At 40.2% G+C, this 26,545-nt stretch overlaps 1 protein-coding gene across 1 annotated transcript in view; it reads left to right on the plus strand.

The window, feature by feature from the left end:
• ZBBX (zinc finger B-box domain containing) overlaps window positions 1-20,127 on the plus strand; it is a 56,676-nt gene extending 36,549 nt beyond the window's left edge. The window contains exons 8-20 of the mRNA XM_063131458.1: window positions 1,840-2,019; window positions 3,334-3,514; window positions 3,956-4,076; window positions 4,969-5,114; window positions 6,872-6,975; window positions 8,325-8,401; window positions 9,403-9,551; window positions 10,125-10,396; window positions 13,445-13,595; window positions 14,982-15,134; window positions 16,907-17,155; window positions 18,734-18,860; window positions 19,903-20,127. Coding sequence (XP_062987528.1) covers window positions 1,840-2,019; window positions 3,334-3,514; window positions 3,956-4,076; window positions 4,969-5,114; window positions 6,872-6,975; window positions 8,325-8,401; window positions 9,403-9,551; window positions 10,125-10,396; window positions 13,445-13,595; window positions 14,982-15,134; window positions 16,907-17,155; window positions 18,734-18,860; window positions 19,903-19,975 — 1,983 coding nt within the window. The 3' untranslated portion in view covers window positions 19,976-20,127. The remainder of the gene's footprint in view (window positions 1-1,839; window positions 2,020-3,333; window positions 3,515-3,955; window positions 4,077-4,968; window positions 5,115-6,871; window positions 6,976-8,324; window positions 8,402-9,402; window positions 9,552-10,124; window positions 10,397-13,444; window positions 13,596-14,981; window positions 15,135-16,906; window positions 17,156-18,733; window positions 18,861-19,902) is intronic.
• Window positions 20,128-26,545: the final 6,418 nt, after the last annotated feature.

The raw sequence follows: 26,545 nt of genomic DNA on the forward strand, positions 1-26,545 counted from the left end.
TTAGACTGCCACTTTATAACATAAGAGAGTATTCACTAATTCCTGCAGAAGAGTTCGTGAATTTACATAGTGTGCTGCTCAGGCTATTGATTCTACTGGAACATCTGTTTGGAGTACTGCTCTCCAAAGCATGGAAGAGCAATTACTAGCGGTTCAGGTACATCACCTGCCACATGGATCCACAGTAAAAAGTGTTCTATTAGAAAACGCACACACACAAACACAGTGCAGTGTAAAGAAGTTACATCTAGAGCTGCCTCAAATATTCTCCAGTTTTCTTGTTCGGGTAGAAACTAGCTGTTTTTGTGGATAGATTTTCTTTTCCTGAAAAATACTTCATGAACATTTGTCTTTTAAAAATCCTATTTGTGTCATTGGTTTCTTGACATGTAACGATTCTAATTATCCAAACCAAAGTTGGAGGAATTGGGAATGAGCTAGGGCTTGTTAACTCCCTCCTCCTTTTGCATGCTCATGCTCAGTTGGATAGTTGTTTCCTCGTTTAGTCGGATCAGTGTCTGCCATTACATTTGAACTATGGCTTGCATTTGCCCTCCAAATCGACACTGCTCTGGAAACCCCACTTTGACGTTTGTTTCAAGTGCTTGTTTGGAGAGCAACTGCAAACCATAGTTTACCAGTTCAAATGTAACCAGGAAGTAACTAAAAGTAACATGTTACCAACCTGCTAAACAATGGTTTGGTGGATCAGAAATGTTGTATCTGAGCCAACTCATTGACTGAGTTCGGACAACACGCTAACCCACCATGGGTTAAATAACCCGTCATGAATTATTTAACCTATCATGAGTTATCATGTTGTCTGGCAGGATTTTTTAATCCACAGTAGTTTATTTCCCTGAAATAGGAAAGGAAAGGAAAGGAACCTCTCATGCAAGCACTGAGTCATTACTGACTCTTGGAGGGACGCCAGCTTTCGCTGACGTTTTCTTGGCAGGCCTTATAGCGGGGTGGTTTGCCGTTGCCTTCCCCGGCTGTTATTATTACCTTTCCCCCAGCTAACTGGGTACTCATTTTACCGACCTCGGAAGGATGGAAGGCTGAGTCGACTTGAGCCGGCTGCCTGAAACCAGCTTCCGCTGGGATTGAACTCAGGCCGTGGGGAGAGTTTCAGCTGCAGAAACTGCTGCTTTACCGCTCTGTGCCACACGAGGCTCATATTTCCCTGAAATAACCTGCTGTGAAAACCTATGGTCTACAAAGTGGGTTATTTATTTGAAAGACCGTATTCTCCCTTATGAGCCTGCCCGTGCTTTAAGATCTTCTGGGGAAGCTCTCCTTTCAGTCCCACCATCTTCACAGGCGCGCTTGGTGGGAACATGGGAGAGGCCCTTCTCGATGGCTGCTCCAGTGCTTTGGAACTCTCTTCCTGGGGAAGCTAGACTGGCTCCCTCCTTGATGGGCTTTCGGAAGCAGGCTAAAACTTGTTTGTTCCAACAGGTCTTTGGAGAGTGATTTGGTCCTCCATCTATGTTAATGACTTACAATTTTGTTGTGTATTTTAAACTTTTTTTTTTTTTTTACATTTCTTTTCCTAGGTTTTACAATGTATGTTTTAAACTTTGTAAGACTGCCTTGAGGCCCAGTATTGGGCAAAAGGTGGGATAAAAATAAATATCATCATCATCATCATCATCATCATCATCATCATCCCAATGTAGGTTAACATGTCGTCTGTTGGGCACCAGGGGTTAAGTCGGTAAACCAGAGATACATGTAGAATTATTGTGATGAATGAATTTTGATTATGAAAAAACTGTTTACCTGTATGCTCTTTGTTTCTTTTCAATTTAACATATTACTTCTTCTTGTCCATAGGCAAAAGCACGTGTCTCAATAGGGAAACTGGAAGCTGCACAACAGTTCCTGCAAACAATAAATCCTGGGGAATTTAATGGCTGTATAAATACTGTACAGAAGAAGGAAGTTAATAATACTTCAGAAGATACATTAGACCTTCCTTCACCTTTACCCAAAATGCCAACATACAATATTGAGGTAGTCTAAGAAATTTGTTACTGAAACTTCCTGTTTCAGAATCACAGCCAAAAGCTGACCACCTAAGGGAGTGTTCCTCCAAAATTAAGCACATCTTAGCAGCTTCAGCTGAGATGCAAGGGGGAGATCTTTCAGCCAATACTTTGAAGAAGAAAAATGTTTAAAAAACAGGAGTGGCCATAGCTCAGTTGTAAAGCACATGTTTTGTATTCAGAGGCCCCCAGGTTCAAACTTTGCCAACTCCAGTTAAAAGGAGATCTCTAGTCATAGAATTGGGCTATGAAAGAACTTGGAGAATCACTGCCAAACAGAGTAGATAATACTGAGCTAGAATGGCCCAATGGTCTGACTCAGTATAAGGCAGCATCACAGCCTAAGTTTGTTTTGTAGAAAGGCTGTTTTATCTATGGTCTCTGCTTCTATGTTTTGTATTTTTTTAAGGTATGGTTTTATATTGTATTGTGGTTCTAAATAGTTGTGAGCAACTCTGAGTGATTCACAGGCACTAGAAGAGCAGGATATAAATTTCTATATAACGAATGAATACATTCATATTTTAGAAATACTGTTCTCTTACATTAAAAACATAGGGTTGGATGAGCCATACCTAGTTATACTTGAAGCAGATACATTGATACATAATTATGACCCAACTCAGATTTTTACACACTTTACAAAATTCCTTAATTTGGGGTGAGGAATGGAGAATGGGCGGGCACATCTTAAATAGAGTTTACTGTGATATTGTTGTTCGGTACATTCATTTACAGAATGTAACATGTGAGCTGACTTCTCTGTGGATACAACCACAGCTTTGTGGCTTTGATTTCCACAATTGCAGAAGGGCATTTTCCAGGCATATGAATCCATGTGAATGCATCTGTAGGGGCAATTTCAGTGCATGAATTGGTTTATAGCTGGAATAATAATAACTTTTTGTACATTATGTACAGTATTGTTATGAAATATGATGTGTGTGTAAATATAGTGTCCATAACCCAGTGCTTGTATGTTTATATCCTACTGGATTTCCAAGAGTATGCAGAACTGGGGTGGATTAGAGCCAGTGTAGTCAAGCAGAGATTGCTTATGTGTCTTTGAATTGCATTGCTGATGTTTGGGCTATCTTGAAGCTGGTATGCAACACTTATTCAACACTATTCTTAAAATCCAGATCCTTAAAATGTGGAAGTTTTATATGACCTTTCTTATGTGTTTGATGTAAAGGAGTTTTATGACTGATCTATTTTCTTGGGGTGTATTGAAAATCGATGAATTTCAGTTCATCCAGATTAATTCTTGAATTTCATTCAGGAAGCTTCTGTGGAACTACCTACAGAGGTTAGGTCTGAGAGCTGCCATGGCGGGTCTTTATTGCATGGTACTTTTGATGAAGAAGAATCTTCAAGGTATTTTCAGGAAGCTCTAAATCAGTGGAGGAATGGAAATTGCTCTCAAAAATCTAAGGAAGTACGCTCTTGTCAGGTTGGATCAGGTATGGATTAATAGTTGCTAAGTAATATTTGTAAAATATTCTAAATAAGCATTATGAAAAAAGGGACAATAATTGACTTGTGGATGTTAACAGTCACCTAGACATGATCATGACTATTCATTTGTGTATATCTAAAAAAAGATAGGGAAACAGATATCTCTGTTCCTGGACATAGAAATATTAATGATTGCTGGGGACGGGGGAGCTAGCCTACCCAATGCGCATGCAATTTCTACGCACAAAGGCTAGGATTGTGCCCATACTGCTTTGATAGGAGTGACATTTTATACCAGTGAACATCATTATTCCGAATTATATTCTTAGGATTTTTTTATTCCATTGGTTCTATTAGCATCCTGCAGTTATTATTGGAAAAAACGATGGCATTGATATCTTAATTTCTCTGAATGGTCCCTAATACTTTTCTCTGTGTTTTTATAGAAAATTCAGGTACTTGTCAAGTGCAGACAAGCCCACCAGTTGTGAAAAAAAGCACTGAAATTGAATTCAAAGAAGATAGCTTGAAATATATGGAAAGATTATTGATTAAGAAACATAGAAGGTATTCTGTGGATTGTCATGACACAGGAGGGAAATTGTATTTTCTAATCTAATCATCTGTTTAATAATACTTCATTAAAGTACCCATGCAGTAATATTGGAAAGTACTCCGGTGTAGAAAAATACGTTACCTACTTAAAATACCTGATGGAACGCCTCTCCTGACATGAACCTACCTGTATACTGCGCTCAACATCCAAGGTCCTCCTCCGGGTGCCTACTCCGAGGGAAGCTCGGAGGACGGCAACAAGAGAGAGGGCCTTTTCTGTGGTGCCCCCCCCCCCCCCATTGTGAAACAATCTCCCTGACGAGGCCCGCCTGGCACCGACATTGTTATCTTTTCAGTGCCAGGTCAAGACTTTTCTCTTCTCCCCAGCATTTAGCCTGGGTTTGTTTTTGGTGGTTTTAAATTTTTGTATATTGTTTTTAAGTGTTTTTATCTTATGTAAACCAGCAGAGAGCTTCGGCTATGGGGCGGTATACAAACGTAAATAATAATAATAATAATAATAATAATAATAATAATAATAATAATAATAAATGCTTATTAGGAATGGCATAATAGATGTCAAGGTATCTTATAGTACTATGTTATCAGTAATGTAGAGATTAATTTTATTAGAACTAGATGGCATGCAGTTCCTGTGGATTTTAGTTGCTGCATCAGTAGAAGAAAACTATTGGAATAAATGTTGTGAAGAACTGTAGTTTTCTATTAAACTTCTATGACTGATACCCAACAAGAGTTCAAAATTGCACAGCCATCCTTGGAAATAGCAGATCATTGTGGACAGTTAGAACCAAGATTTTGTCACCTTGTGTGGACAAAAAAGAGAAACAGTCTGTAGTATAACTGCAATTTTGAAGCATTTGCTCCCTTTCTGCTTTTATAGGACTCCAGTTGATAAATTGCCAGATAACGTTATAGCCAGTGAACTGAAGCTCGAAAAATCAGCAGTGAACGAAACTCATGACACTTGTGTTGGGGAAGAGGAGGAAGATGAAGATGAAGATGACATAGCGATTGCTCATTTTGCAGGTTGGCTGGGCTTCTCAGTCCATTATAATTTACCTTTGTATTCCCAGTAGACAAACCATTTTAAGAATCTGATTGGTTAACTGGGCTTAGGGCTCACTGAACCTGATCGTTGAACTAAGGTCTACAGTAAGTGATCAAAGTGTACAGCCACATACTTCTACACCACAAATCAAGCCAAAGATTTGCGTTGGTGTGGAAAATTGGGAGTGTAAGGTGAAGCAATCATAAAGCCATTTTACTCTTTGTCCGGAGAACCCATTCTCACCACCTTAAAATGGTTGTGTGAACTAGCCCTGAGAGGTGCAGGTATGGAGAAGATGGTTAATGGGGAAAAAAATAGTGGCTGCTATCTTTTTTTCTTACTACAAATGAAAACCTGTCTGAGGTGTCTGGCAGTCCGTTTTACAAGGAGGAAAGGGACCGTCACCTCTGGAGAGCAGGCAAGTGAAATTCTGGATGCCTAATTGTGATTCTTCTGAAATACTGCTCAGGTTAGAGGCAATGATTAAAAACTCCAAGATTCAAGTGCTTCTCCGCTTCCTGCGCTTTTGACACAACGGGCAGTGTCCATGTTGCGCTGGCGGAAACTAGGTTGTGAGCTGTGCACGAGAGAAGAATCCAACTGAAGTTACATTTGTGCAATCATAGTTGCGCAAGTGATTTTGCATTATGCTTGTGCAACCAGTTGCACAACTGCTTTGCCCCCATTATATGTCCCGTTGTGTAACTTCTCTGCACCTCTTGTGCAGCCAGTTGCTCAAGCGTAATGGGCAGCTGCTTGTGTAACGGAGAGATTCAGCAGAGCTCCTCCACCACTATTTTGAGTTTGCGGAATGTCCTTGTTGGATACTACCCAAGATGGCCAGTATTGCTGTGATGCCTAAAATATTTTAAATATCTTACATTTATATCCCAGTTTTCTGGCAGTGTACATCAGGTTGCCAGATGGTCTCCTCCAGGTAGAATTTGGATAAGAAAAGAACCAGCAGGTATTTTTTCTGCGGATTCTTTTTTTTTATCAAAGCTTCCAATGAGATAAGATTCTACCTCTTCCTACAGGGAAATATAATACTGGGTAACTTATCTACCGTACATGTACTTTTCCTTTAATTTAGGATCTCATATATACTCTTTGGGTCCTTCCAGTTCCCAAAGCCCAGGTTTGCAGAGTGCTTTCACCCCTGCTAATTTCCTGCCAAATCTGCACAGCTGATGAGAACTGATAGGAGACCGCAGAAATGAATAAACATACCTTCTGTGTGCTGAACATGAATGTCCTTAGGGTACACATGGTATTCCTGAATCCTAGAAAGACTCTTGCCTTTTCTTCCAGAAACTCCTTGGCTACAGGTTGCATATTCCGGCATGATACTGGAAACACACTGTCCAGATGAACTCTAAAAAATCTTGTTTCTTTCCCCAAACAATCACTTATTGCCAACCTTGCCCAGTTTTTCCCTACTCTTCCTGTGAAAGTATACTGCTATAATCACCTTATCTATGTGGCTGTCTGTATTCCAGCATCTCCCATTCCTGGATCTGTTATGGCTTTAGATTGGGGTGTTCCTACTTAATGCAAAGTGTACTGTCTTACCTATCCCAGTCACTCTCTCCTGGAGGCATACCTCCTAAAATACCTTGCTGTTATCATGTCTTCAACATGCTGGAATTGTTTTCACAACTATTTCACAACTGCACAGGAGCAATTATTAAATAAAGATCTAAAAATATTAACAGTGGCAAAATTTCAATTCTAGCGGAAGAAATGAAAAAATACTGGACAGATATTTTTCGACAAGGCGAGCCCGAGGCAGTACTTGTAAACTCTGAGCCCTCTCTGAAAATCAAGATCCTTGAAGATGTAAGTATGTATTGCCTGGCCAGTTCAGTTTTATTTGTTGCACTTAATAGCCTTTACAAAACATACACAGCAAAAGCATTTACAGTGTGATCACTCACCACATGCAGTTTCATTTGCTTCTATCACCTGACAATTAGTTGATAGGCTGTTTAATAAAGTCAAGCTGACCTATATTACATGACCGCATTTGCATCCAGTGGGGTGGGGGATTGGGGGAGAAACTAAATGATTTAAGCAAAAGTGAGCATTTTTTAAATTAGCCACATTTAAATGGGAAAAATGGGGTTGCTTGCATTACAGATTTGGCAGTTGCAAGAAATTTGGGCATGTGTTTGAGAACTAATGGCTTAATTTTCAGCCTTTATTCTGTGCCTTTCTAACAAACATTTGAGGCAATTAGAATTGAGTCCAAATATTTCAGTAATATTTATGATTACTCATACCGATAACAAATACACTCAAGAAAGCAGCACATCATGGATTTTATGCCTGTATATGTTTAATTTTACCAGTTGGGGTGTGTTTGTTATTTTGAGTCAGGGTTCACTTAGGTTTAGCCTTTGCACCTGATTTCAGTACGCTGGGTTAGGCTATGTAACGTAAGGGAAAGATGGCTTTTCAGTTGCACAGAGTACTTATGTCAGCAAGTAAACAAACTCCACGCCAACACACCTGGGTTTAGGGGGATCAGGTTATAGGTGGGCTGGCGTCTGTATAATGGCCTGTCTCATTTTGTATCTGTTGTTTTTATACTGTTTTTATGGTTTTTTTATTTTTTGTATACTTTTAATGTTCACTATTTTTAATTGTTGTAAACCGCCCAGAGAGCTTCGGCTGTGGGGCGGTATATAAATGTAATAAATAAAATAAAATAAAATAAATAAAAAACCAAGTGCTACTTAGACCCTACATTCCTATGCTATGTACTGCTGTCTATGCTGGGCCGCAAATGGTAACTGATTTTGATGTCAGATTATAGGGCTTTTGCTTGGATGATGGATTTACCCCAATGTAAATAGTATATAATATTGTATTAATGCACTGTATTTTTTTCCTGTTCTGGTTTATTTACAGCAGTTGTTGTGAATCATTAGATTCCAAATGGTGGCTTCTCCCCCTTTTGATGTCTGTTCATATTTTGAGGAGGGAAGGTAAATAGGAAAATGGATAAAACAATGGATAAAATGGTGGAACAAAAGGACTAAGGATTTATATTGTGTTATCTTATATACTATCATATGCATTCTTTCAGATTTTAGATTGCGGTATTCTTACATTCCTGAACTCTTAGATTGGAGTAGGCTGAGAATCTTTTATCCTTTTTATTAATATATTTGTTTGCTCATAAGGCTTGCAAAGAAGTACCGGAAGAATCTACTAAATTTGTGGTGATGGAAGCTGGATCTGATGAGTTGACTGATTATAGGTAATAAGTTCAAACTAATTATGAAGTAATCTGGGTACACCTATTTCCACAAACAAGCTTTGATCTGCATCTCCAGTTGTGGCTTTGCGGTTATCCACCGGGATTTTAATTCAGCCCCCAACATCATGCAGCTTCCTTGCTTCAACTCTGGCATCCACACATTGAGCGTGGACATCTGCAAAAGGAAAAGCTATGTTTGTAGACTTCAGTGGAATCATGAACCCTGCGCAAATGGGGTTCCTGGTCCAGAAGAAGCCTGTGCCCATGGAGTCCATGTGCACGGGCTTGCCTTTCGAGACGCCTAGGCTCATTGTGTGGATGTCATGTGCAGGGCTGCCACATGATGTTAGAGGAAGCAGTAGTGGCATTGCCTTATGGCCTTTTCAATGCATAGAGCCCCTTAGTGTGAATAACATATGAAGGGACCTTCTATCTGTGTTGTTGAGCTGAATGAGTGTGAACATCCCTGGTTTAGTATTTTTGCATAAAATAATAAAATTTAACCAAAGGGCAGATTTTAGAATGTTTAATATGGTTTCTTTCCCTCCCCTTTTGTTTTCTAAATGCATAGCTTTTATTTTTTTTACTTCTAGACTACTTTTTGTTAAAAATACAAAGAAGTGTATCGTCAAATTTTCCGAGTAGAATGCAAAAATCATAGAATAGTAGAGTTAGAACTGGCCTATAAGGCCATCGAGTCCAACCCCCTGTTCAGTGCAGGAATCCACCCTAAAGCATACCTGACAGATGGTCAGGGATGCTTTAGGGTGGATTAAATAAACGTAATCCAAAATAAGTATCAAATGGCTTCAGCGTTACATTGACCACACAGTCTTAACTTTACAGGGTGTTAAAAGCCTTCAGAAATAATAAAAATGTATTCATGTATATTTCATATATACACACACACACACACACGTATATACTATGTAACCTAGGAAGATGCTTTAAAGTGGCAGTCTGGTCATTTTTCTGTTCCAATTTTTGTCTTGTATCTCAAGTGGTACCATGTCAAAAAATCAGAAAACTGAACCAGACATTTTTCTGGCACGAGCTGGCAATATTTCCACAAGGTCACCTCTTCCTTCTGCAGTCAACAAAGAAAAGTGTTTAACTTTTCCTCATAATAAACATGAAGAAACTCCTAAAGGTAAGCTCATAACACTCACTTTCACTGTTGGAGGAGGTCTTGTGACAACATTGTCGTCCCCACCCCCACCCCCCAAGCGCATATTCTTTGCTTGTTCACAACTCACAGGTACAGATAACGTTTTGTTCCTTGGACACAACACCACGAGGCAACTTCTGTGCTTAATCTCAAGGGCATGACTTCAGAAAAGCTGCTAGTGTGCCCAGTTGAGTAAAGTGGTGCAGAACTGGAAGTGAATCCTCCAGCATTCAGAGGTGCCGGATGAGTGTATCATCAGTGAAATGGATATATATTTTATGCTTGTATCAGGGATTCTTCTGTGATCTTCATCTGATTTTGTTTCTGATTAATCTTTTGAATTAGTTGTGATTTTGGAAAGGTAAGATAAGACAACCGGAAAGATGGAATCCTTTTCCTTGTTTATTTGTATAATGTAACGATTTCAGCCTAAGTTGCAGCCTGTGTTTGGAGTATCTGGGTAGCTCTAACATGTGTTACTGGCTTATTTTAATTATTTTGTAGACTAGATACAGGGATTTAAATTGACATGATTTCTTTGCTTCAATTCTCTAGCAAGAGCTTCTTCACAGCCCGAAAGTGCTGACGCTGCTCCTGGTTGTTCCAGTGCAGAAGAAATGGTTCCCAGAACCCCTTATAAGCAACTAATGACAAAAGAAAAAAGTGCTAAAACGAAAAAGAATAGCTGTCATCTGTCATCTGAGCCGACTTCTACTCCTTCCAGATTACTTCCTAGTGAACCTTTCCCAGTGGTGGACTTGTCTGAAGACTGCAAGATTTTCCTGGAGCTGAATGAAGTTTCACCAGTCACTACCAAATCTTCTGTGGTAACAAAAACAAAATTATTCTCTAGCTTGTGGGGTTCATTTCATTGCTATTTACTAAATATGTTGATGGAATAACAGATAGAATAAAATTTTGGCTTGTGTGGCATGCTATGCTTTGAGTCTTGTCTTTAGAATGAGGCCAGTTTTTGTACCACTAGTAACCCTAGAATCCTCAGAGGGTTAAGAAGAGGAGGTGGGAGGAAGGGGACAAGAAAGAAATATTCTTCTTCCCAAGTCTCTGAAGAAGTTTTGTACTCAAACAAGAGCAGGGATATGTTGACTCTCCCTTCCTGTTGATTGCTAGCATTATCTGTCTCTCATGCTATCTTTTGGATCCTTCAGAAGTAATATTTCTCATTCACACACTGACTTTTTAAACAAGAGAACTTGGGATGGCTTTCAATGGCTTTTCCAGTATCCGCATATGTTTCCCCTGAATGATTCCATGAACAGAATCCAGCAGGAAACCCTTAATAAGGGATGGTGCTGGTAGTGGTGGTGAACACTTGCCTGTTCTCTGAAAGTCCCTGAAGGGCAAACTCACCTCTACCTTCCCATTATGGGGAGCAAGAGATCACACCTAACATCTGGTTGGAGGGACAGGGGAGCAGTGATGTGCTGCTTCTTCTCTCGGGCTCCTACCCATTCACACAAAGACTTTTTGAAAGGTTCTTGGGAGTGCTTGCAAATGGAATAGCTTAGTTCTAATCATTTATTCAGCATCTACACATCTTTTCTCAGGAGACAGAGAGAGATTTCCTTAGAAACTTCCTGGGGATGTTTGCATGGTACTGGTGGGAAGGTCCAGTATCAAAATTTGGTAGGAAGAGAGCTACCCCCCTCTCTCACAAACTCTCTCTCTCTCTCTCTCTCTCTCACGCACACACACACACACACACACACACACACACTCAGTTCTCCCTTTTTTCTCTCTCCGGCCTTAGGATTATCCCAGGCAAATGGAGGGGTCGTCCCTGCCTGCTCCCAGGATACCCTGTGTGTCATTTGGATGCACAGGGATGATCCCGGACAATCCTGGGATATAGGTCTGGTCTAGCCAAGGCCTCTGTCTCTTCTCCCCATCTTCCCCTCTCTCTCTTCCCCCTTTTCGCTCCCCTTCTCTATTCAGCTTCCTCCCCTAGTCTGCCAAGTCCTACCCCACCTGCACCCCTCATGCAGCAGTGCTGAGGTGGGGGAGTGGAGAAAGCAGGCCGGAGGCTGAATGGGATGTGTTTACCTTTTTACAGATGATTCCACTAGCTGTTTCCTACCCTAAGTGGCTAGTGGGACTGACTGAAAAACATTACAGATCACCCCTTCCAATGTGGCTGTGCACTCATGATTCCCTTTCAAAGGCGTCATGTTAGGAGGAAATGTTAGACTGGGATTGTCTGTTCTTTATTCATACACCTACCCTGTTCAGACGACACGCTAAGCCATGGTGGCTACACATTTTGACCTAAACGTTATGGCTTAGCGGGTCATGTAAACCATGATTTAACATGTCGTGTGAACCATTCCTAACCATGGTGACTACATAACCACAGTTTAAACATGCTCACTAATCATTTGCTGCCAAGGGGTTAGTGGCCTAACCATGACTTAGTGTGTGTTGTTTGTCAGAACAGACCTACTTTCTATCATCTCCCTTCATCTTCATCCTATGCCACTTTCTTAGGTTGTAGTGGCTTTCTGAAACAGCATCTGACACAATATTAGCCCTAAATTGTGTTCATATTTATTCCAGTTTACCTCCTCTACAAACTTAAAAGCAAAAGTCACAGTGGTAAGTCAGCCTGTCCATAGCATCCTCTCCCAGCTAGAGGCATGACTAATACTGAGTCATTGAAAACAGAAGGATAGGAGGAAGGCTGGCTAATGACTTGCTTCTAGCATTCAACTCTAGAGGGGCTGGGAACACTGTTAGTGGGTCATATTGAAAGGAAGCAGGTTAGCGTGGTTGGCTGGACCACACTGACCTATGCAGAAATGAGTTGCACTGAGTACACATTAGAGGAGGAGGAGGAGGACGTTGATTTGGCTTCCGTTGTATAAAGTGCTTGTTCCTGGGTTTAGTGTAGTCACAGCGTTCCAGTTTTTGTGACCTTTCAAAAGTCTGTATTTCATATTTTAAGCACATTTTCAATCCTGTGCAACTAAGCAAATTTCAGTATCTGTGAATCTAGTTACACTTTTTCATTGCATAAGGTGAGCCAAGATCGTGCAGATGATTTTGGCTTTTTAATATCCTTATAATATTTAAAGAAGAGTTGCAGAGGCAAAGGTGTGTTCCATATAGGCCCTATGTAGATGTAAATTTTAGCAATGGTTTGCTTATTGAACCGTGGTTAAGAATTGGCTGCAAACCAGGTTGTAAAGCCCATGTTTGAAGTGGGTTTTCAAACCACTGTTAAGCCTGCAATTGTAAATAGGCTTACCTGGGATCAAATCCCAGTGAATCCTAGGACTTACTTTTGAGTAGGTATATATAAGTTTGCTATGTCATTGGGCCTGTTCAGACAACACACTAAGCCATGGTTAGCTAACCCTTTTGCAGCAAATGGTTAGTGAGCATGTTTAAACAATGGTTATGTAGCCACCATAGTTAGGAATGGTTCACATGACACGCTAAGCCATAGTGTTTAGCTCAAAATGCTTAACCACTGTGGCTTAGGGTGTCGTCTAAACAGGATCACTGTTGCATCTGCACTGAGATAATGAGATTTAAGGCTGTTTCCCAGTCTCTCTACTCTTTGCAAGGTGAAAATCAGGTCATGTTGGTAGTTCCACATATACCCTCTAGGCGCTGGATTTAACTTGGTTTAGAAAGCCAAATTATCATTTAACACTGCACCCAGTTTATTAACCAGCCTTAAGGCAGCAAACCATGGTTAGTGGTAACCATGGTTAAACTTCCTGCCTGTACCAGGCCATAGACAAGTTTCAGATTTTAAAAATGGAATGTGCTATGAGAACTCACATTGAGTGGTTTCAAAACAGCCGTCAATGTTGCCTTTCCAATCTTCTTTACCATCCCCGTTGTTACAGGTAGCCCTACGCGAGAGACCTATTCATAACCCGTATAGAGGACTTGAGGGATTCTTTACAATGGATACAAGCTGTCAGCAAGTTGTGATGGACTCACGTCCTTTAGTCAGTCCAGGAAGACAACCTCCAAGCAACAGCATTTCGTTTTCAGGTACTAAAACAGAGCTACAATAATCCAGTTCCATATGTGTTGCTTGCTGAACACATCTGCTTTATAGCATGGTAGCCTCGGTTACATATTTAAGTACAGAAAAAAAATCTCTATCTGCATATGCCAGGTCTAGGACATCATATATAAGTGAATTTGACATAAACGGGTGTAGCTGCCATACTGAGGAGATGCGAGGAAAAGTTTCAGCAGAAAAAACAAAGAGACAAAATGTGCCATCTCCTCATGTTTTAAGTTGTAAGCTCTGCAATAGTACACTTGTAATGGGAAATACAATTATGCAAGTCAACTGATAATTCCTTGATTTTTCTTTGAAGCTAAGCTTTGATGAGGGCTGCTTTCTGTTTTAATAACCGTGCATTAAGCTCTTTGGGAAATTATTAATGTACCATTAGCAGTCATAAATCAATTGCTTGAGTAAACAACCTAATTGTTAAATGAAAATTAACAAACTAGCTACTTGCTCATCTTAAAAAAACGTATTTGTATTTTGCTTTTGTGCACTTCTGAAGTAAAAGTTTGGATGATGGGATTAGGCCTTCCCGGCTCATTCGTAGCCAGGTTTGAAGATTTGGAGTGCTTGTGAACTCCAGGTTGCAGCTGTGGCCAGGAGCACTTTCCACCAAATCTGTCTAGAGAAAATTCTGTGATTCATCTTACGATACTGAGTCTAAATATTTAAAAGACTAGTCGTAGGTTTCAGGTAGAGATGCAAACGGATGCCAAGACAGTAGCCTTTAGTCAAGCATTATGCCTGAATAGGGTCCAGGAACTAAGAGGCATGGGGCCGTACATAGTGTCCACCCCCAAAGGACTTCATATGGGTCGGCTCCACCCTCTTAAGTCTCCTACTTCCCTGAGTTAAGTGGGGAGATCTGACAGGGGCTTCCACATGTATTTGAACATGAGTAGAAGATTCCATGTGACAGAAAACCCTGGTTTATGTGCACAGCCCATGTCCTTTAGATGTGTTTCTCTGGAGCTCCAAAGTTTCCCCTGGAATCTTCCAGAAATGATCCAAAATATATGAAGCTGCTAATGACCAATCCTAACTCCCTTTCTTGTGAGATCTCGTAGATACCATAAAAATACCCTCTTTAAATATACTGTTGATGCACCAGGTTTGTACCAGGAGGATGCAAAGATGACGACTTCCCCAAACTCAAACTTCATTTGTAAGCCCTATATCAGGTATGGGCAGCATGTGGACCTCCAGATGTTTTGACTTACAACTCCCACAGCTTAGCCAGTGGTGAGGCACGATTTAATAAACAAGACGAGGGTGAAAGGCAAGGTCTTGGGATGGAGTGGGAATAAAAATGCTCAACATGAAAATTCTGATTCTCTTTACTGCATTTTCAACTTCAGGGTCTGAGCAGTGGATGAGACACATTAGCTTAAGTGAATGCGCTGATGAGTCCGTAGTGCAAGATGTCTTGAAAATGGAGCTCAGCAGACCGTCAGGTAGATCAGGAAGACAAACCCCAAGGCTTCGAGCTTCCCTATCGTGCTCGTCCACAGGTGAGAACATTGCTAAAGCAGCACGTTTGCACTGGGAACACCAAACCTATGTACTTGGCATGAATACCTCTTTCATTTGATAGGGGATTTCCTAGCCATTCTTAGTCCCCAGTACCTGAAAATCTGGGAAATGAAAGCTAAGCTGTCATATTTTTCTTGGATCCATAAGAACATGACATAAGGGCTCAGTTCACACATTTCTCTACGCAGTGCGAAAACTCCACTCAATGGTGGAGTTTTGTAAGGAGCACTCAACAGACAGCATGTTCCAACTCCACCGTTGTGTGACTGTGGGCTCCTGTGGAGTTGAGTAAAAGTCAATGTGGCGTTTGATTGACAGTTCCTCCACCCTCTCTCCTCCCCCAGTCCTCCCAATGGTATCCAGTCAGCCACTGCTGCAAAAAAACTCACAATCCCGGTGACTCTCCTAGAGTGGCACTCGTTCCTTTCGCCTCTCTTGCCACAGTACTCTATAGCCACTGGGGAAACTCCACTCATTGCAGCAGGAAACTCCATGGAGCCCTCCACACAACATGCAACACAACTGTTGTGCAGGAACTCTCCTCTGCATAGTGTGGATATTCAGGGTGGAGTTTTCCCTCCAGACAACACATTTCTCAACGGTGGTGTAAAAACTCCACTGTGGTGTTCTGAAACCACCGTTGAGAAATGTGTTGTCTGAACTGAGCCAAGAAGACCGTGCTGAACCAGGCCAAAGGCCTATCCAGTCCAACTTTATGTTACCACAATGGCCAACCAGATGCCTATGGGGCTGGAGGACTAGAACAGTTCAGTGTGGACAGAGAATGCCCAATGGGCACTGAATGGTGACTGAATGTTGTATTGGGGGCGGGAGGGATGTAAAACCGAGGGAATGGGATGGGAGTATCCAGGAAAAAAGCATGGCTGGCTGACTGGAATCCTGAACAGGAGCCCTCTACACTGCAACATTTTGTTACAGGTCCCACTTGTAACTTCTTATACCAATTGCGACTAGAATACTATAATTGTACGTGATGTGGTAGGCTGATCAACATACCACACAACTGCAAACCTTAATTTGCCACTATGTACTTTTCACCATAACCATTCTCCATTCTCTGAGTTCACAATGCATTTTTGCACCCAAACACTTTTTTCTTATCATATGCTTTAGATTTTTAGATGATGTTTGACCATCTGAACTAAGTCCCAGCGTGGCATACCTCTGTTAAAAAGCATAATATTTAGGACAGCCTGGTATGTCTGTAAAACCAGATTATGTTCTGTACCCCCTAAAGGTTGCTCCTTATTTTCTTTGAGGATACAATCAGCAGGTGATTTAGATTGGTCTGAAGAGGTAGCTTTCTCCACCAATACTGGGGGTTGGTTGGAGGTAATACGATTCCCAGAATCTAAACTTCCGCTTGAGGCAAGAGAGACGAAGTAATTTAGAATCCTCACTATTTCTCTTAATTGGGAATGAATACTTTGTGTCGTATTAGCCACCAAAAAACACTGTTTGGGAAAAGGCTTCCCTATAAAAGGAAAAGGGTTCCCTATAAAATATGAAGGCATCCTCAAATTGTTGCTTTGACTTGGGGCAAGGATTCATGTTCAGATTAAAGTGTTTCCTAGATTTGGGAGTACAGTGAATAGGGTTCTTGAAAGTACTTACTGGAATATGTGACATCCTATCTAAAATAGTGAAAGAACTGAAGCAGAGATCTTTAGATGAGGACGTTTTTATAACAGGTCACTTACAGCAAATTCCTCTCCCATGTTTGTTTCAGAAAATGCTTCTCCGAGGCCTTTTTCTGCAAATATTCCCCTCTGCAGAGCTATTAAGCGCACTCCTCGTCCTTCTTCAGTCCTTGAGACAGGACACGAAAGCTCAGCTACCTGGCCTTTATCTCGAGCGGCATCTGAAATTTCAGAAATTGAAGGCATTGATATCACTGAGCGTGATGATCCTTTTTTGGAACACAGTACTGATCAACAAGCCTTAGAAGATTTAGAAGGCGAATTGCAAAGTAATGCAGGTAATTATGCAATGTCATTAAACTCCCATTCTGAAAGATGTATTTTTGGAAGCTTGATTATCTATATAGTCTGCTTTTATGTTCATCTTGGTGTTCCCATGTTCCATTTACTCTGGGTTTTACACATGGAAGGCCAGAATATTGGAACATAACAGCACTTCTCCAATGCCCTTTGCCCTTCCTAGGGTAACACTGGGCAAAGGAGGAGAGGCATAAACTGGTGGTCCAGTTGTAGGTTTGCTCTGCTGTTGTCCTTCCTATTTCCAATACTTGGAGCATTCCATTGGGCCACAGAGACAAAGGACGTGCTGATCAGATACTTGTTCAGCGCAAGCGGATCCCTCTTAGGGATCACTCTGTTCTTCTATTGTCTTTGCCTTTTTGAAGGAGAAAAGAAGAGAGGGAAACCCATTGGTAAGTGTTTTGGTGGAGAAATGATTTAACTATTAGACTAATTGTCTTCTCAGCTCAAAAGATCATATAGGCCTTAGCTAGACCTAAGGATTTCCCCAGGAATATGGAGGGGTCATCCCTGCCTGCTCCCGGTATCCCCTGTGTGTCATTTGGATGTACAGGGATGATCCTGGGATGATCCCGGGATATAGGCGTGGTCTAGCTATGGCCATAGTTAGTTCAGCTCCAGTATGCTCTCTACCCTTTCGCTCTTGGAATAGGAAGTAGAGATAAATGGAGTTAAGGCGAGCCTGCCTGGGAGAAGGAAGTGGATGGGCTTATGGAATAGTCATTCCATTGTAGGACTCGTAGCGGAGGGTTTAGAGAGGGCTGGAAGATGTATTAGGTTGGAGTAGAAATGAGAAGGTTTAGAGTTAGCCCGGGGTATTGGTGGGCAGGATTAGCTACCAGAACTTTGGAGGGATCAGTTAATGCATTGCACAGTCAGCCCTCGATCATTTATCTTTCAATCAGTTTGAGCAGAAAGTGAACTTCTTCCAATGAAAAGCATTGAGTATGAGGTATAGTATGCCAGTCTACATGGTAACGCTGACCACAGGCATCCCAATCTTTGCGGTGAAATGCCAGTCCTGCAGGTCATACTGATCTGAGCAATTCACCGGCCCGTGGCATTGTGTCTAAATAAAATCGAAGTATAGATTATTCTGCATCAGGCTTTTGGTGATCACCGATGCACTCAGTCTATGTACTATATGTGATCCTTGCAAGCTGCACAGAAACTGTTCCTGTCCCTCTTAATCTATGTTGCAGATGGGGAGAATTGCAGAATGAGTTGGAGTGACACAGTCCTTAGGAGGGAATGTTGTGTGCATAACCAATATGGTACCTTCTCTTTTTCATGTATTGTTGCTGTCACTACTAATTTATTACCGAAGTGCAGAACTGGTAGAGGGGATACTCCCACGAGGATATAATAATAGAGGCAAGTTACATAGTACAGACCTATACTACACTGGAGAACATCTATCAATATTTTTCAGACTAGGGTCTTATTTTTTATTACATAAGATGTCGCACTTTGACAGATCTCGTGCTCTGTGAAAATTTCAACATCTTAAGTGTTTCCATTGCTTGTTACTAAAAAAAATAGATATACAATTTCAGATCCTTGGGAAAAAAACAATGGCTTAATCTCTGGAGACTTCAACAGACATTCAAAGATGACATGTCAAAATCTTCCTGATTTCCATAACAATGAAATAAAAGACTACAGTAAAGGAGATACTATAAGGTAGGTGAATCATACCAGTAAATTTTAAAAGGGGACACAAAAATTGTAAGAACAGGCCCCCAAAAAATACAAGATTCCTCATTTTGTGAATGAAATCAGGCTTCCTGTATATAATGGCATTTTCAGTACAGAATTCTCTCTGCAAACATTATAGGTCTCCATGGTTGCCAGAGGAATGGTGCTGTCATGTAGGTTAATTTATTTTTCCTAATTATTTGCTAATACAGTTTGTTTCCCAATTATCAGCTCATTCGAGAAATGTTTAATTATACAAGGTTTGAAAGCATTAACCTTTTCCAGCTTTTGTTAAAAAGAGGTCTGCCTTCTAATGAGAACTCTGTCCAGACACTTTCTCATTCTGCTTTTTCAACGCCTGTCTTCCACCAAGGTCATTCTAAGGGCTTTTTCTGAGCCTAATCCTATATCCACTTGTAAACATAGAACCTCCTCCTTTCCTTTGTCACCCACCCAGAGAGCTTCGGCTGTGGGGCGGTATATAAATGTAATAAATGTATTACTTAAATGTAATAAATAAATAAATAGTGGTAAAAATGCCCCACAACCTTTAGAAGTTCCACCAAGTTATTTTTACACAACGTGTATGGATTCTTTCTTGGATGGCTCTAAAAGGCCTCTTATTTACCTTTGGATTTTTTCTGTGGCTGCTGGTATTGTGAATCCACAGTGATGGTACTTGGGGAGAGAGATATTTACATAGGCCTAGTAAGTTTCCATGATTTATATTATATTGTACTAATTTTTTTTTTCATTTTAAATTTTCTTCATTTTTTTATTTGGAGAAATCTATAAGTAAAGAAACAACAACACAGGACAATGAAAACAAATTCCTACCTTCCAAACCCCTTTTGAGGGCTAGCCAGTTGCATAATCTAGAGCAAAACCAGCCCACTAGAAAGAGCTACAGTGGTTACATATCTCTTTAGCTTCAGTATAATTAATTATGCATCTGTACTGATATCTTACTTGTATTTGGATTTTTGGAGACAAGCGACTGAACCTTTTTGTCATATTTTATTTTTAGAGTTTATGTTGAAAGCCATACAGATGATGAGGAAGATCAGAGGGACAAGCAGCAGGTGATAGACTTGCATTGAAGAACCTGATACAATCTTCTGTTTCAATCATATAAAATCATCAGGCTGAGGTGCTTGTCTCAAGTACGGCAGATCAACTGAGCACATGAGAAACACAAATCTCAAATAAATGAGGTATTTGTTGATACAAACCAACAACAACAAATGGACAAAAAGAGTTTGCGCTTTTCCTCTTGCAGTACTCGAGTGACTTCTTGTAAAATATAAGTATATTTTATATAAGTATAAAATATAGAAGTATATATAAAATATAATTACAACATATATCTTGTAAAATATAATATATTCACATTAAGTACGCTGGCCAAGCAAAGGAGAAATTTTCATCTGGAGAAGGTGAAGATGGTTCTGTCTGGTTCCTTGAAACAACAGCTATGGAAAGTGATCTGCAAATTCCATCTATGTCTTATGAACAGGTTGCTGGTGGGGTGTAGTCAATATGGGTGGTGTTTGGCTATTACGCATTACAAGTGGGGACTTGCAGCAAAATGTTGCAGTATCCTCCATCCCAACAGGTGTGTTTGCCCAGGGGCTCAAGCCAGGCTAGAACCAGAACCTTGTAGTGCTCCTGGGGGCGCTCATGCAGGCTTTGGGGGGGGTTGTTGGGGAGAGAAAAGGTAGCAACTTATTTTCCACATTATTCAAAATGTCCCCTGTGGGCCATAGAGTTCTAAAAGGCCACCAACCCCAAACCTGAGTACTTTAGCAGTATGTAGTGCAGTGAGGGAAGATTTCAGGAGGGTGGGAAAGGAAAATATGCCTCATTTCTTTGCCCTTTTTCCCCAAGACCTCCCTTGAGGAGAGGAAAGTTTTTACCCTTATGGTGTGCATCTCCCAAGCCTAATCATAAAGCCCACCTCCAGGATACTATAAGCTGTTAGTGTCTCAAGAAAGCCTCTTCCTTCTCTCTGTGCTTTGCTCACCCCTCACACACACATCCTGCCCCCCACCATGACACTAATTGACAGGTTTAACATGTCATAGGTCTTGGAAGCCACCAAATATATTCGTTATTGCAGTGGTTTTTAGGGCATTTTTGTGTTCTTTTTAATTTAATTTAGAAATTAATCTGAGTTTTGCTGAGTATGTAAAAACTACCATCTTATTCTTGAGTGTGCCTTTTTCAGTACTAGAAGGAGCGATAATTACGCAACCAGTTTAGCTTACTGGATGGCCTTCAAAAAGTCACTATCTCTCAGGATTGCCCTACTGACAGAGAGATTGCATTTAGGTTTTTGGACACAAATGATTGAGCCTTTTTGTAGAGAGATTGTGAAAGGATGAGATCATAGGATCATAGAATTGTTGAGCTGGAAGAGACCACAATGCTCATCTATTCAAACCCTCTGCAATGTGCAGAAAACCAATTAAACCATTCATGAGAGGCAGAGTTGCCCTTGAAATTCCTCTTAAAGCACGGAGGTTCAAATTTGGACGTTCTTTCTCAGGCAAAATATCTGAGAAATTTTGAGGAACGCTGGTTCTTTTTTATGAATAGCAAGATTTATCCAGGAGATTCCTGAGGTCCCTAGATAAGACTATACTGTCACCTGCGGTATGTCTGTGTCTTTAAAACTTTTACATACTACCTTTCTTTAACAAGAAAACGAGGTAAGTAACAATATGAAAAATAAAAAACCAATTTTAGAACACCCATAAAATTATAATAATAAACTATTAAACGTAAGCAGCAATTGTCTAAAAAGACCCAGAAAAAGCAAAGCAAAAAGAAAAACAGGAGCAGGATAAATAATCAAAATATAATCAGAAGACACCCACCACCAAATGCTGCTCAGAAACAGCCATATTTTTTAGCAAATGACAAAATAGTTATGGAGCCAGGTGGATGTCCCTGTGGAGAGCATCCCACAACAATGCTGTCGTGACTGAGAAGAACCTCTCTCTCATGGCCATCCACTGAGCCTCAGCATGCAGAAGGACATGGAGCAAGATTTCTGATGATGATTAGATCACATTGGAAAGAACATACGGGAGCATATCCTAATGCCTTTACAGCAGGAAAGAAATCTAAGGCTGCAGTCCTGTGCACTTACCTGGGTATGCACCCCATATCACTCAATGTTATTTGCTTCCGAGTAGATGTATACAGGATTCCACTGTAAAGCTGCAATCCTGTGCCCACTTACCTAGAGAGTAAATCCCATTGAATTCAATGGGACTTACTTTTGAGTAGACATATATATGATTACACTGTAAAAACTAGTATAAATTATTATCTGATGATTGGTGCACATTTTTCTTCCTTTTAGGTTGAGGCAATTGGCATTTGCTGTGGATCTGTAACATTTTCTGGCATTCTTTCTGTGATATTACATTGCATTAAAAATCCCTAATTAAAACTGCCATATAACTGCACAGCCAAATCGGTTTTGCTTAGCATATCCCTTATACATTGTACAAATTTAGAAAAGCTTTTCTTGTGGTGTGGTGGGAGCTATATTAAACCAGCAACTTTACAATCTGGTATCTACGTTCTTTTATTTTTGCATGGCCATGTCACATTTTTTGAAACCTATCCTTGTGAAGCAGTGTTTTTATTGCAATTCATAGGTTCTTCCATTAAGCCCATGTAGGCTGCAATCCTGTACACATTAACATGGGGGCAAGTCCCACTGAACTCAATGGGGCTTACTTTTAAGAAGACATGTATAAGATTACCCCGTCAGAGTGACGAAGCCTTGCCAAATTATTCCTCTTGAAATACACTATAATGCTTTAAATGGCAGCTTGCATCAGAATTATTAACAGATAGTTCTTGAAGCAATTTAGTACTATTGTGCATTACTTTGATTTTTTTAAACATCAACAACAAGGCTTCCTATGGATATTTCAGGATTGCATTTGAGAATTGATGCCAGAGGTGGGTGGGTGGGTGCAGGAATCCTTTGGGATCGGTTTGGTATCAGTTTTGAAATACCATGAATGTAACCTTGACATAGGTAGCCCTAACAACAAGGTCTCCATCAAAAGGGTCCTTTACTGTGATCCTGCACAAGCAGAGATGGGTAGGAAGTAGGTCCTCTAAAGGCCAATTTTGAATTGCCCACTTTTCAGGTGGACCTAAATCCATCCCAGTTCTTTTTGGTGGATGTAATTGTGCCTGACTAAATGTGAAATGAAACTATCTCATGCCTCCCATCTCCATTTTGATCTGCCCCAAGTCCTTGTGTCCTAACACAGCTCAGCAGAATATGGAGCACAGTTGAGGTGGCGATAAGCTAATGGATACTTTTAGCATTAGGCGTGGGAGCTCTCATTTCCTTGACAGCATTGCCTGACTTAATTTAGCTGTATCATTAAAGAAATTAATCATTGAGGGACCCCTATACAGTACAGGGGGTCCCTCAATGGGCCCAGCTGACTCAATAGGCAGCAACATAAACAAAGTTATGAGTCCTCTGCAGGCAGCTACTTGAGCTGCACTTTGCCACAGGAATATGTTTTATTGCCAATGTGTTGATCCATCAGGTAAAACTTATACAACAGAGAAAAAAAGTGTAATGATAATTGACCACTATCGTTCTGTATAAAAACTGTGGAATAATGAATCACTTTAATGTTCTGTGAATATTAATACAAACTTAATTCTCACATTTTTTTTTTAATTTTCCTGTGTACCATCTTATATCACTAACAACTTTAGCTCTCTTTTACTGCTGTCAGAGCCCTCTTTTCCCTGTCAGTAGTGTGTGACTTCATTTAGATGTATCATTAAAGAAATTAATCATTGCTGTTGCACAAGGTCTGACATACGGTCCCTGTTGATAAGTGTTTACCATCTTTGAGTCTCTTGCAGTGAAAAGGCAACTTTTATGATCACAATTAGAATGTTTGCTGTGCATTAGTGAGAACAAAGAACAGTTTAAATAATTTGTGAAATGGGTATGGGGAGTAGCTGTTCCCTTCTCTTATAGTCATTAACCTTTCCCAGATTACTTCCCTTGGCTCTGCTCTGTGTATTTTTCCACTTTCATTATTCTTGGTTATACAGAGATTCCCTCAGAGTTATGAACACTTAGGGAATGAAAGTTGTTTAACTCCTGAATGTTATGAAGGCAAAAAAAACCACCTCTACCTGTTCTCACAAGCCAATTAGGCCTGCACAACATGTGACTAGGATGGATGAGAATTTTGTTTGGTTGGGATTTTTAAAAAATAATAATAATTCAGAAACACACACACCCCACACAGATTTCTTCTTAAATAGGGCAGAAAGAAGTTGAGAGGGTTTTTTTTAAAAAAAATAAGTAAATTTATTTATTTTATTTTATTTATTACATTTTTATACCACCCAATAGCCAAAGCTCTCTGGGCAGTTCACTAAAATGCAGGAGAATGCAAAATTGACAGATTTGTCCATTCAGGGATAGGGCTTTGAGTGCTTGGAATGCAAGGAATGGGTTTGAGTCCCTGGATATTCAGCCACGTTTGTGGTTCTGACGTAGGGTTATCCAAAAACTATGAACCCCAATAATACAGTTCGCAACTACTGTATATTGTCAAACAATGTGTAATAACAAGAATGCTTACATATGTGCTATAAATACAGAACATTGGTCAAAATATGTTTCAGCAAATTGACTTCATCATGTCCGTATCTGTCGATTTGAGTCCTTGGGAGACTCTTTTTCTGGTCCATTTCAAATTGCTGGGATGCACCTCTCTCCTCTTCATGGTGCCATTTTTTATTTTTTTTACAAGCTCTAGCTGACCAGCCATACTGCAGCTCTTAGAACCTCTAGAAGTTGAGTATTCTATAGCTGAACTAGAGTTGCCATCTATTTTTTTCTGACAGACTCTTCATATTTAACAGCTATATGATAGCCAGGAATAACACGGTCCTCTCCTAGTACCATGCTAGGAATAGCTACGCCTATTGAATTTGGGTGCTACAGATGGGTGAGAATTTGGTTTGGTTTGAGAATAATGTGTGTATTCACAAATTTCTTCATATACAGGTCAGAAAGAATTTGAGATTTTATTGTTGTTGTTGTTGTTGTTACATTTATATCCCACCTTTGTCATGGAACCCAAGGTGGCTACATGGGATTTCCGGGGTGGGTGGGTTTCCCTTCCAAGCACTGACCTGATCCAAACCTGCTTAGCTTCAGCAAGTTGCCTGACTCAGAAAGCAAAACTGATAGGTTTGTCCATCTTTCCGTGACCCACAAAATAGCATAGTCAACCATCCATGTATTATGGTTTACCAGATGCTTGACAATGTGTTATTAACTGTATGAGCATGAGTACCACTAGGTGACACTGAACAGAGACTTGATTCAAAGTGGGGAGGGAATCCAGCTGCTGTTCCACTTCAGCAAGGGGTACTAGCTCTCTTAACTTTTCAGGCACACTTCCTTGTATAAATCCAGATAAGTAGCAAAAATTCAGATTTATCAAGTCTTTGGTGGGCTGCTCTAGGTGGGTGGTGGACTTTGGCTTGTTGGGTCACATGTTGTCCAGGGATGACCCAAACCCATCTGTTTTTTTATTAGTTATTTCATCAAAGCTTTTGTTTCAATTTTTTTTATTGTTTTCTACACTAAAAGACAAACTTAACAAACAAGACAATACTACTTGTAAAAGCACACATAAAGAGAACTTTTATAAAATGATGTATAGATGGTATATGTCTCCCTCAAAATTAGCCAAAATGTATAAGGGCGCCTTGGGGGACTGTTGGAAATGTGAATAAGAGGGAACCGTCTATCATATGTGGTGGTCCTGTAAAAAAGCAAAATCCTTTTGGGCCCAGATTCATTTGTTAATGCAAAAAATATTAAAGACCAATCGAAACCAGAATCATTCCTGTTGGGACTTATAGATGATCAACTTAAAAAGGAGGAGTGCTGTTTTTGTATATGACAACAGCTGCTAGACTCCAATATGCACAAAACTTGAAAAACACACAAGTACCATCAACGGAGGAATGGTTGTAGAAGATTTTGGAGATGGCTAAAATTACAGCGTTAGTAAGAGAAAAATCAACAGCTTTGTTTGTATTGGACTGGAAACCTCTGATAGAATATTTGCAAGAGTTGGAAAAAAATATTTATATGTCTGTGGATTCAATATATAATGTTGGGGGAGTTAGTACACAATACTGTGCTGGCTAGAGAGAAGTAAGAATGATATCTTGCTGTATTTAGGGAACTAACTAGTAAGAACAGATAGCCCATATGTCTGCCATGAAGAATGCCTTAAATGGAATATGGCCTTGTATGTTGTGTATGAGTTATCAAAGCTTTTGAACCTTAAAACTTGCAGAGTCTTTTCTATACCTCTAAACAATAAGGGAAGGGGAAAATACTCCTTAAGCATACTTAGAGTCCCTGTTCTAAACGTCTTCTATCTTCTGCTCTTGTCAACCCAACACCAACCACCTGTTCTGTAAGTAGGCATGTCTTGACAGCCATACATAACACACACGTACTGGTATTGGAATAATACATCTTAGAGTTAAAGTGCCCCTAGCATAAATGAATCGAAAAGTTATTATGAGAAAATATTATCTTGCTGCATCAATTTAGAGATGGAGAGTATTGGAGT

Source organism: Elgaria multicarinata, chromosome 8 (assembly GCF_023053635.1).
Source record: "Elgaria multicarinata webbii isolate HBS135686 ecotype San Diego chromosome 8, rElgMul1.1.pri, whole genome shotgun sequence".
Classification (NCBI taxonomy): Eukaryota; Metazoa; Chordata; class Lepidosauria; order Squamata; family Anguidae; genus Elgaria; species Elgaria multicarinata.